The sequence below is a fragment of the Mobula hypostoma genome, chromosome 5 (assembly GCF_963921235.1).
Source record: "Mobula hypostoma chromosome 5, sMobHyp1.1, whole genome shotgun sequence".
Classification (NCBI taxonomy): domain Eukaryota; kingdom Metazoa; phylum Chordata; class Chondrichthyes; order Myliobatiformes; family Myliobatidae; genus Mobula; species Mobula hypostoma.
This window is the reverse complement of record NC_086101.1, coordinates 1,255,119-1,267,637: the sequence shown is the minus strand read 5'-3', so window position 1 is coordinate 1,267,637 and position 12,519 is coordinate 1,255,119. Positions and strand designations below refer to the sequence as shown.

At 44.7% G+C, this 12,519-nt stretch overlaps 1 protein-coding gene across 2 annotated transcripts in view; it reads left to right on the top strand.

The window, feature by feature from the left end:
- Positions 1-12,519, top strand: part of LOC134346071 (uncharacterized) — a 208,762-nt gene that overhangs the window by 155,594 nt on the left and 40,649 nt on the right. The window contains exons 6-7 of one of the 2 annotated variants that reach the window (XM_063047372.1): positions 4,386-4,514; positions 8,655-8,735. In XM_063047372.1, coding sequence (XP_062903442.1) covers positions 4,386-4,514; positions 8,655-8,735 — 210 coding nt within the window. The remainder of the gene's footprint in view (positions 1-4,385; positions 4,515-8,654; positions 8,736-12,519) is intronic. The other variant, XM_063047373.1, reaches the window with a different exon arrangement.

Sequence of the window (12,519 nt, the reverse complement as noted above, 5' to 3'; positions counted from 1 at the left end):
ATGAGAGGCATTGATCATGTAGATAGTCAGAGGTTTTTTCCCAGGGCTGAAATTGCTAGCATGAGAGGACACAGTTTTAAGGTGCTTGGAAGTAGGTACAGAGGAGATGTCAGGGTAATTTTTTTATACACAGAGAGTGGTGAATGCGTGGAATGGGCTGCCGGTGACGGTAGTGGAGGTAGATACGATAGGGTCTTTTAAGAGACTCCGGGATGGAGTTTAAAAAAAATAGAGGGCTATGGGTAACCCTTGGTAATTTCTAAGGTAAGGACATGTTCGGCACAGCTTTGTGGGCCAAAGGGCCTGTATTGTGCTGTAGGGTTTTAATGTTTCTAAAACAGAATACAGGGAGTTAAGGAGGAAGCTGAGAAGCAGGACCTCAAGGATAGTAATCTTGAGATTGCTGCCTGTACCATGTGACAGTGAGTATAGGAATAGAATAAGGTGGCAGATAAATGCATAGCTGAAGAATTGGAGCAGGCGGCAGGGATTGAAATTTCTGGACAATCAGGATCTCCTTAGGGAAGGTGTGACCTGTCCAAAGGTATGGGTTGCACTTTAGCCTGAGGAGGACCAACATTCTTGCAAGCAGGCTTACTAAAGCTGTTGGTTGTGGTTTAACCTAATATAGCAGGGGGCTGGGAACCAGTATGATGGAGCTGAGGAAAAGCCAGCAGGTTTACAAATGGATGATGATGTAACATAAAGTAAGGAAGGACGTACCAAAGATTTGGTACAAACTGAGACAGAGCAAAGAGTTAAATTGCACCATGGAGGCAAAATTCAAAAGGGCAAAGAATGCAGGACTGAAGGTGCTGTATTTAAGTGTGAGTCACATACGGAATAAGGTGGATGAACTTGTGGTACATTTGGAGATTGGTCAGTATGACGTTGTGGGCATTACTGAGGCTTGGCTGAAAGAAGGCTGTAGGTGGGAGTGTGACACCACAGGATATACTTTGTATGGAAAGGACAGGCAGGGTGGTATGGGCGATGGTGTGGCTCTGTTGGTAAGAGGTGGAATTGCATGTTTAGAAAGAGGTGACATAGGGTCAGAGAATGTTGAATCTTTGTGAGTGGAGTTAAGAAATTGCAAAGTGTTGTGGAAACACTTGACTAAGAACACCAGAGTGAATTTGAATTTTGTTTTAAGAGTTTATTAAGGTGATATCGTGGAGAGTCTGCGTTTGTCTCCACCACCACCACCAGAGCTCTGATTTTCGGTGATACAGAGATATTTATACAGCAAGACAAACAACTTTCACATGACTTTGTTCAGCATTCCACAGTCAGTATATGATCAATTGTTGAAAAAAATAACATTCCTCTAATTTCCTGTTATCAGGACTCGCAATTTACTCCCAGACACATCCTCCCTCTTGGTTCCAGGAGCTTAATATCATGTTTATTTGAATTCCTGGCACTGTGCTTATCGTTCAAGGTTATTCTCGACTTGCATTAATAGTCTTAAATCCAGCTGCTCCAGAGTAGTCAAGTATCCCATCAGACAATGGTTTTAACTATTTCTACCACACAAGGGTTTTAAAAAAAAGGGCATCATAAATAGGTGTCCAAATAGTAGCCAAGATGTGATGGTGAGATTGCAAAGGGAGCTGGAAAAAGCATGTAATAAGGGTAACATCACAGTTGTAATGGAGGACTTCAATATACCCAGGGATTGGGAAAACAGGGTTGGTATCACATCATAAAGGAGGGAATTTATTGAATGCCTACGAGATGCCTTTTCAGAGAAACTTGTGCTTGAGCCTACTTGGGGAGAGACTGTCTTAGATTCAATTTGTGTCATAGCCCAGATCATATTAGGGAGCTTTACATAAAGGAAATCCTAGCAGGCAGTGATCATAATATGATTGAATTCATCCTGCAGTTTGAGAGGACAAAGAGTCAGTCACATGTATTAGTTTTGCAATGGAATAAAAGGGAATGACAGAGGCGTGAGATAGGAGCCTGCCCAGGTGGATTGGAGGAAGATACTGGCAGGGATGACGGCACAGCAGAGATGACTGAAGTTCCTGGGAATAGTTCACAAGGCACACAATAAACACGTCTCACAGAGGAACTTGTTCTCAAGTGGCAGGGGTAGGTAACTGCAGCTGACGAGAAGTTAAGGACTGCATAAAAGCCAAGGAAAGGGCACACAGGGTAGTAAAAGTGAGTGGAAATTTGGATAATTGGAAAACTTTTAAACTAAAAAGAAAAAGATGAAATATAAGGACAAACTAGTCGATATTATGAAGCAGATACTAAAAGTCTTTTTCAGTTAAATGAAGACAGATTTTTCTTTAGCGGTTTGATCGAGGGACAACTGTGCAAGCGCGTGGACATCAACGAGTCAGACCAGCGTGAAGTTTAAAAGGATACAGCTTTATAGAGTGGGCGACAGAATAGGAGGGCTTTGGCTCAACGGGGCTTCGGCAGTAACGGGTCAAGGCGAGGTAGGTTACCTGTGAGTAATAGAAACCAGAAGTACGTCTGTGAGGCCAGTGTTCAGCACTGGGTGTCAGATGTGGAAAGTCCAGGAGACTACACCTCCACAAGGTGCATCGAGCTATGGCTTCTTAGGACCAGGTTAGAGAACTGGAGATGCAGCTCGATGACCTTTGTCTGGTTAGGGAGAGTGAGAAGGTGAGAGAGAGGAGCTCTAGGCAAGTAGCCACACGGGCCTCAGGAGACATATAAGTGGGTAACAGTCAAGAGAGGGAAGGGCAGGAGTCAGATACTAGAGAGTACCCCAGTGGCTGTCCCCCTTGACAATAAGTACTCCTGTTTGAGTACCGTTGGGGGGGGGACAGCCTACCTGGGGGAAGCGACAGTGGCTGTGCCTCTGGCACAGAGTCTGGCCCTGTGGCTCACAAGGGTGGGGAAAGGAAGAGGAAGGCACTAGTGATAGGGGACTCTATAGTTAGGAGGTCAGACAGGTGATTCTGTGGACACAGGAAAGAAGCACGGATGGTAGTTTGCCTCCCAGGTGCCAGGGTCCAGGATGTTTCTCATCATATCCACGATATCCTGAAGTGGGAAGGAGAACAGCCAGAGGCCGTGGTACAAATTGGTACCAACGACATAGGTAGGAAAGGGGAGGAGTTCCTCAAAACAGACGACAGGGAGTGAGGAAGGAAGTTGAGAAGCAGGACCTCAAAGGTAGCCATGTGGCAGTGAATACAGGAATAGAATGAGGTGGAGGATGAATGCGTGGCTGAGGGATTGGAACAGGGGGCAGGGATTCAGATTTCTCGATCATTGGGACCTCTTTGGGGCAGGGGTAACCTGTATAAGAAGGACGGGTTGCACTTAAATCCCAGGGGGACCAATATCCTGACAGGGAGGTTTACTGAGACTATTGGGGAGAGTTTAGACTAGAATTGCTGGGTGGTGGGAACCAAACTAAAGAGACGGAGGAAGGGGCTTGGCTCACGAATAGAGAAAGCTTGGAGACAGTGTGAGAGGGAGGATAGGCAGGTGATAGAGAAGGGATATGCTCAGACCGATGGTTTGAAATGGGTATTTTAATGCAAGGAGTATCATGAACAAAGCGGATGAGCTTAGAGCGTGGATCAGTACTTGGAGCTATGATGTTGTAGATATTACAGAGACTTGGATGGTTCAGGGGCAGGAATGGTTACTTCGAGTGCCAGGCTTTAGATGTTTCAGAAAGGACAGGGAGGGAGGCAAAAGAGTTCGGGGCATGGCACTGTTGATCAGAGATAGTGTCACGGCTGCAGAAAAGGAGGAAGTCATGGAGGGATTGTCTACTGAGTCTCTGTGGGTGGAAGTTAGGAATAGGAAGGGGTCAATAACTCTGCTGTATATTTTTTATAGAGCACCCAATAGTAACAGAGACATCGAGGAACAGATAGGGAGACAGATTCTGGAAAGGTGTAATAATAACAGGGCTGTCGTGGTGGGGAATTTTAATTTCCCAAATAGTCAGACATAGTCATACTTTATTGATCCCAAGGGAAATTGGTTGAATATTGATTGGCATCTCCCTAGAGCGAGGGGTTTAGATAGGGTGGAGTTTGTTAAGTGTGTTCAGGAAGGTTTATTCACACAATATGAAGATAAGCCTACAAGAGGAGAGGCTGTATTTAAGGCAGAGATAGATAGATTCTTGATTAGCCAGGGCATCAAAGGGCACAGGGTGAAAGCAGGGGAGTGGGGATAACTGGAAGAATTGGATCAGACCATGATTGAATGGCGGAGCCTACTTCTCCTACATCTTATGGACATAATTTCCAGCATCTGCAGAAAACACTGTATTGAAAACGTACTATTGCCTTAATGTTTGATCCTTAAACTAAAGTAATAGGTAGAAGTAAACTGACTGTGAGTGATAGCACTGAGGTCTTTTGTCTCTTCTCCAGGATTTTCCCCTGTATACCGAGCAGGTTCTGGAATTGGCTGCATCCTCTGTTTGGCAACAGTTACCTATATGATGGTTCTTTTTCTGTATCATCACTCACAGCACTCTTTGTCCTTCCTTTCCAATTGCTGTAAGTTAAAGCTTTGTTGCAAATTTTGTGGATGATATGAAGATAGGTGGAAGGGCTAGTAGTTTTGAGGAAATAGAGAGGCTACAGAAGGAATTAGATTAGGAGAATGGGAAAACAGGTGGCAGATGGAATATAATGTCAGGAAGTGTATGGTCATGCACTTTGTTAGAAAAAATTAAGGGTAGTCTATTTTCTAAATGGAGCGAAAATTCAAAAATCTTGGGGGTCTTTGTGCAGGATTTCCTAAGGGGTAAATTGCAGGTACAGTCTGGGGTGAGGAAGGCAAATGCAATGTTAGCATTCATTTCAAGAGGGCTAGTATATAAGAGCAAGGATGTAATGTTGAAACTTTATAAAGCACTGGTGAGGCCTCACTTGGAGTATTGTGAACAGTTTTGAGTCCCTCCTTTTTGAAAGGATGTGCTGACACTGGAGAGGGTTCAAAAGTGGTTCACAAAAATGATTCCAGGATTGAACGGCTGGTCCTATAATGGCTCTGAGCCTGTATTCACCAGAATTCAAAAGACTCAGCGGTGACCTCATTGCAACCTACTGAATTTTGAAGGGCCTTGACAGGGTGGATGTTTCCTGTGGTAGGTAAGACTATGGCCAGAGTACACAGCCTCAGAATAGAGGGGTGCCCTTTTCCAGCAGAGGTAAAGAGGAATTTCTTTGGTGAAAGTATGGTAAATCTGTGGAATTTGTTGCCATAAGTGGCTGTGGAAGCCAAGTCTTCAGGTATATTTAAGGCAGAGGCTGATAGATTCTTAATTAATCGGGGCATGAAGAGATATGGGTGGAAGGCACGAGATTGGGACTGAGAGCTATAAAGGATCAGCCACGATGAAATAGCAGAGAAAACTTGATGGGCCAAATGGCCTAATTCTGCTCATATATCTTATGCTCTTATTCTATTGTCTTTGTGCCATTTATCAACAGCAAGGAAGTATTTCATTCAATTGTCTTATCATGCTAAGATGATCCTGCTTTTTTTATTAAGATTCCAGGTGGGGGAATTTCTACAATGCCTACGAGGTGGCTTTTTAGAGCGGCTCGTGATTAAGCCCACGAGGGGGTTCAAACATTCTAGATTGAAACATAGAAAACCTACAACACAATACAGGCCCTTCATCCCACAAAGCTGTGCCGAACATGTCCTTACCTTAGAGCTACCTACGCTTACCTCTAGCCCTCTATTTTTCTAAGCTCCATGTAGCCATCAGGAGTCTTTTAAAAGACCCTATCGTTTCCGCCTCCACCACCATTGCCGGCAGCCCATTCCACGCACTCACCAGTCCCTGCATAAAAAACTTACTCCTGACATCTCCTCTGTACCTACTTCCAAGCACCTTAAAACTGTGCCCTCTCATGCTAACCATTTCAGCCCTGTGAGAAAGCCTTTGACTATCCACACGATCAATGCCTCTCATCATCTTGTACAACTCTATCAGGCCACCTCTCATCCTCCGTCGCTCCGAGGAAAAAAGTCCGAGTTCACTCAACCTATTCTCATAAGGCATGCTCCCCAATCCAGGCAACATCCTTGTAAATTTCCTCTGCACCCTTTCTATGGCTTCCACATCCTTCCTGTAGTGAGGCGACCAGAACTGAACACAGTACTCCAAGTGGGGTCTGACTATAGTCCTATACAGCTGCAACATTACCTCTCAGCTCTTGAACTCAATTCCATGATTGATGAAGGCCAATACACTGTACACCTTCTTAACCACAGAGTCAACCTGCGCAGCTGCTTTGAGCGTCCTATGGACTAGGACCCTAAGATCCCTCTGATCCTCCACACTGCCAAGAGTCTTACCATTAATACTATATTCTGCCATCATATTTGACCTACCAAAATGAACCACCTCACACTTATCTGGGTTGAACTCCATCTGCCACTTCTCAGCCCAGTTTTGCATCCTATCAATGTCCCGCTGTAACCTCTGACAGCCCTCCACATTATCCACAATACCTCCAACCTTTGTGTCATCAGCAAACTTACTAACCCATCCCTCCACTTCCTCATCCAAGTCATTTATAAAAATCACGAAGAGTAAAGGTCCCAGAACAGATCCCTGAGGCACTCCACTGGTCACCGACCTCCATGCAGAATATCACCCATTTACAACCACTCTTTGCGTTCTGTGAGTGAGCCAGTTCTGGATCCACAAAGCAATATCCCCTTGGATCCCATGCCTCCTTACTTTCTCAATAAGTCTTGCATGGGGTAACTTATCAAATACCTTGCTGAAATCCATATACACTACATCTACTGCTCTTCCTTCATCAATGTGTTTAGTTCACATCTTCAAAAGATTCAATCAGACTCGTAAGGCATGACCTGCCCTTGACAAAGCCATGCTGATGATTCCTAATCATATTATACCTCTCCAAATGTTCATAAATCCTGCCTCTCAGGATCTTCTCCATCAACTTACCAATCACTGAGGTAAGACTCACTGGTCTATAATTTCCTGGGCTATCTCTACTCCCTTCCTTGAATAAAGGAACAACATCCACAACCCTCCAATCCTCCAGAACCTCTCCCATCCCCATTGATGATGCAAAGATCATCGCCAGAGGCTCAGCAATCTCCTCCCTTGCCTCCCACAGCAGCCTGGGGTACATCTCATCCGGTCCCAGCGACTTATCCGACTTGATGCTTTCCAAAAGCTCCAGCACATCCTCTTTCTTAATATCTACATGCTCAAGCTTTTCAGTCTGCTGCAAGTCATCCCTACAATCACCAAGATCCTTTTCCATAGTAATACTGAAGTATTCATTAAGTACCTCTGCTATTTGCTCCACACATATTTTCCCACTGTCACACTTGATAGGTCCTATTCTTTCATGTTTTAAAGGGCAAAAGTTTAGGGGTAACATGAGGGGGAACTTCTTTACTCAGAGAGTGGTAGCTGTGTGGAACGAGCTTCCAGCAGAAGTGGTTGAGGCAGGTTCGATGTTGTCATTTAAAGTTAATTTGGATAGATGTACGGGCAGGAAAGGAATGGAGGGTTATGGGCTGAGTGCAGATCGGTGGGACTAGGTGAGAGTAAGAGTTCGGCACGGACTAGAAGGGTCGAGATGGCCTGTTTCTGTGCTGTAATTGTTATATGGTTATGGTTATATAGTCTCCCCAGTAACTGTAGCAAACCTCCCTGCCAGGATATTGGTCCCCTGGGATTCAAGTGCAACCTGTCCTTTTTGTACAGGTCACACCTGCCCCAAAAGAGGTCCCAATAATCCAGAAATCTGAATCCCTGCCCCCGCCCCCGATCCTTTTGATCAGAGATAGTGTCACGTCTGCAGAAAAGGTGGACACCGTGGAGGGATTGTCTACGGAGTCTCTGTGGGTGGAGGTTAGGAACAGGAAGAGGTCAATAACGCTGCCTCCCTCCCTGTCCTTTCTGAGTCCCTGCCCCCTGCTCCAATCCCTCAGCCACACTCTACACCTGAGCTTGCTACACAATGCACTAAATCAAAAAGCTCTTAGCCTTGCATACTCCCATACATGACACACTAGCAAGGGTTAGTTTGATGCACTGTGCTCCGAGATCTGAATGCCAGTCCTCCTTCTGCATTAGTTATTCCTGGGTTATCACTGCCAACACTCTCAGTCGTTCCAAAATAGTGGAACTCCTTAAACCCAAACTACACTAATCAGTCAAAGAAGCACACATTGATTCAAGATTTTTTAATGTCATTTTCAGTACGCAAGTATTAAGGAAAACAAAATAATTGTTATTCTGTGTTAGTGAGTAGAGACGTTGATCAGCCTTACTGCTTGGGGGAAGATTGATTTTGTTTTTGTTCTTGCAGCCTCGTCATTACTACAGTGTTTTGCACTTTCTCTGCTTGGGGTTGAGAGGGATAATAAATCAACCATAATGGAATGGCTGAGTAGACTTGATGGAGTAGACTAGACTTGATGGGCTGAATGGCCAAATTCTGCTCCCGTGTTTTATAGCCCTATGTTCTTTCCAAACCATATTCCAGAACCACAGCTGTGAAATCATATTCAGGAGCGATGTAAAGTAATTACATTGTAAGAAAATATTTCAGTGGAATAATTCATGAGGTAAGTCCAACAGGTTTTTAACTCAGGTCATACATTTACTCCCAAATTTTATTTATTCGCAGGGAAAAGAAACATCTTTCTGGGAAGTGAAATTATTGCCGTGCTGATTGCTTGTTTGCCACTTATCAAGTCAAAGCAAAATGGTGAGTATCTCCAGAAAAGAAAGCAGTGAGCCAGCAACCTTGAGGTTTTCAAGAGATCATGATCTTACGCAGGAAAAGCTTGTACTGTGCTGTAGTGTTCTCTGTTCACACACACACACACACACACACACCCGCCCCCCGCCCCAGAGTAATAGAGCACTACAGCACAGAAACAGGCCTTTTGGCCCATCTAGTCTGTGCTGAGCTATTAATTTATGTAGTCCTATCGACCGGCATCCAGATCTCAGCCACTTTCAAAGAATTATGGACATAGTCAGAGTGTTGACCTTGAGGGTTTAGCTCTTCGAGACTTCTGTGAAAGGAAGCCTCACTCAGAGAAAGCAAAGGAAAGAAAAGCTCATTGTTATCTGCTCAGCTAGGACAGTGGAGATGTCAGGCATGATAGTGAAATGCTCCTCCTGTGGGATGTGGGAAGTCGTAGAAACCTACAATGTCCCTGATGACTACAACTGCAAGAAGTGCGTCCAGATACAGCTTCTAACAGCCTGCGTTAAGGAGTTGGAACTGGAACTGGATGAACTCTGGATCATTCGGGAGGCTGAAGGGGTGATAGATAGGACATAAAGAGAGGTGGTTACACCCAAAGTGCAGGACACAGGAAACTGGGTGACAGGAAGTGGAAAGGGGTTAAGGAGCCAGTGCAGAGTACCCCTGTGGCCATCCCCCTCAACAAAATGTATATTATTTTGGATACTGTTGAGGGTGGGGGTGGATGACCCAACAGAGGAAAATGAAAATGGTTGGGCTTTGGCACTGAGTCTGCCTCTGTGACTCACAAGGGAAGGGGGAATAGGGGATATGCTAGTTAGGGGAATGGACAGCAAGAACGAGGTTCCCAGATGGTATGTTGCCTCCCGTGTGCCAGGATCCGGGATATCTCTGATCAAATCCTCAGCATTCTTAAGTGGGAGGGTGAGCAGCCAGCGAGGTCAGAACTAGAAAGACCATGCAATTTAATACCATAAAACAGAATTAGCCCATTTGACCCATTGAGTCTGCTTCACCGTTTCATCACAGCTGATGCAATTTTCCTCTCAACCCCAATCTCCTGTCTTCTCCCCATATCACTTCATGCCCTGACCAGTCAAGAATCTATCAACCTCTGCCTTAAATATACATGAAGACTTGTCCTCCACAGCTGTCTGTGGCAAAGAATTACACCATTCACCACTCTGACTAAAGAAATTCCTGCTCATCTCCGTTCTAAGAGAACACCCCTCTAGTCTGAGGCTGTGTCCTCTGGTCTTAGACTTTTCCACCATAGGAAATATCCTCTCCACATCCACTCTATCAAAGCTTTTCATCATTTGATAGGTTTCAGCAAGATCACCCCTCATTCTTCTGAATTCCTGTGAATATAGGCTCAGCCATCAAACTCTCTTCCTATGACAAGCCATTCAACCCTGGATTCATTTTTTGTGAAACTCCTTTGAATCCACCCCAGTTTCAGCACATCCTTTCTAAGATGAGGGGCCCAAAACTGCTCACAATACTCCAAGTGAGGCCTCACCAGTACTTTATGAAGTCTCAACATTACGTCCTTGCTTTTATATTCTACTCCTCTTGAACTGAATGCTAACATTGCATTTCACTGCACAAAGATTCCCAAATCCCTTTGCACATCAGTTTATGGTATTTTATGTCCATTTAGAAAATAATCAATCCTTTTATTTCTTCCACCAAAGTGCATGACCATGCACTTCTCAACACTGTATTCCATCTGCCATTTCTTTGCCCATTATCCTAATTTGTCTAAGTCCTTCTGTAGCCTTTCTACTTCCTCAAAACTACCTGTCCCTCCACATATCTTCATATTGTCTGCAAAATTTGCAACACAGCCATCAATTCCATCATCCAGATCATTGACATGTAACGTAAAAAATAATTAGTCCCAACACAGACCCCAGTAGAACAAAACTGCTCTGACAACCAGCAGTAAAAGGCTCCTTGTATTCTCACACTTGGCCCTCTGCCAATCAGCCACTGCTTCATTCATGCTAGAATCTTTCCTGTAATACTATGGGTTTGTTAAGCAACCTCTTATATGGCACCTTGTCAGGACAATGAGTTGTTGTTGTGTACTTGGATTTTCGGAAGGCTTGATAAAGGCCTTCTTGAAGGAGGAGAAGATGGCGGCGCGACGGCAGTGCGCGCAGCCACTTCAGTGGTGATGCCTGTTATCTGTCAAGTAGGGGACTGTGCACAATTCTGATTTGATGGAGACAGACGTGAGTGTACGGAGGAACATCTGGAAAACTTCTGAAATGCCCGCTTCGCTGCCGCTGCTACTGTGTGGTAACTGGAATCTCCGGAGCAGAAGGCCCCGAATCCTCGGCTTTGCTTGTTTCAGCAGCCGGGGCTGGGTCAAAGGCGCTCGGCAGAGGATGGCGCTCAGGAGGCTGTATCGGAGAGGCTGGTTGGAAGCTCGAAGTTTTCGGACGGATGGACTCAGTATCGGCTGTGGTCGGCTGCTTCCAAGGTATCGGCAAGTTGACGGTGCCTGGAGGTTTATGGCAGGGAGTTTCTCCCTTTTGGCGCCTGCTATCGGGGATTCAGGAGTCAATCGCCTTGGGACTTTAGAGACTTTATTTACCGTGCCCATGGTTTGTTCTTCATCAAATTATGGTATTGCTTTGCACTGCTGTAACTATATGTTATAATTATGTGGTTCTGTCAGTGTTAGTCTTTGGTTTGTCCTCTTTTCTGTGATATCACTCCAGAGAAACATTATATCATTTCTTAATGCATGTATGCATTTCTAAATGACAATAAAGAGGACTGAGTGTTCTCATAATCTAAAAAAAAGGCCTGCTGAAAATCCAAGTACACAATATCAACCCATTCTCCTTCGTCCATCCTGCTTGTTATGTCTTCAAAGAATTCCAACAGATTTGTCAGACAAGACTTCCCCTTGAGGAAACCGGCCTCCAAGTATCCTGAGACTTCAATATCTTCCCAACCACTGAGGTTAGATGAACTCGATGAAGTTTCCTTTCTTCTGCCTCTCTCCCTTGTTCAAGAGTGGAGTGAATTTTACAATTTTCCGTCTTCAGGAAGCATTCCAGAATCAAGTGCTTCTTGAAAGATCGTTACTAATGCCTCCACAATATTTTCAGACAGCTCTTTCAGAACCCTGAGCTGTACCATCTGGTCCAGATGACTTTTCTAACTTCAGAGCCTTCAGTTTCCCAAGAACGTTCTCTCTAGTTATGGTAACTTCACACACTCATGAGCCCCGACACCTGGAACTTCCACCATACTGCTTGTGTCTTCTACAGTGAAGACTGATGTAAAACAATTGAGAATGATAAATAAGTTTGATTCAAGAATGAAATTAGGAGAGCTACAAGGGGCCATGAGAAGGATTAAGGAAAACCCCAAGGCATTTTACAAGTACGTGAGGGGCAAGAGGATGAGCCAAGTGAGAAAAGGACCAATCAGGTGCGATAGTGGAAACGTGCGTGGAGCTGGAGGAGGTAGCAGAGGTAATTAATAAATACTTTGCTTCAGTATTCATCAGTGAAAAGGCCCCTAGCAATTGTGGGGATGACTTACCATGGACTGAAATGCTTGAGTGTATAAACATTAAGAAAGAGGATGTGCTGGAGCTGTTGAAAGGTATTAAGTTGTAAGTCACAAAGGTTGGACGAGATATACCCCAGGCTACTGTGGGAAGCGAGGGAGGAGATTGCTGAACACTGGCGATGGTCTTTGCATCATCAATAGGGATAGGAGAAGTACCAGAGGATTGGAAGGTTGCAAA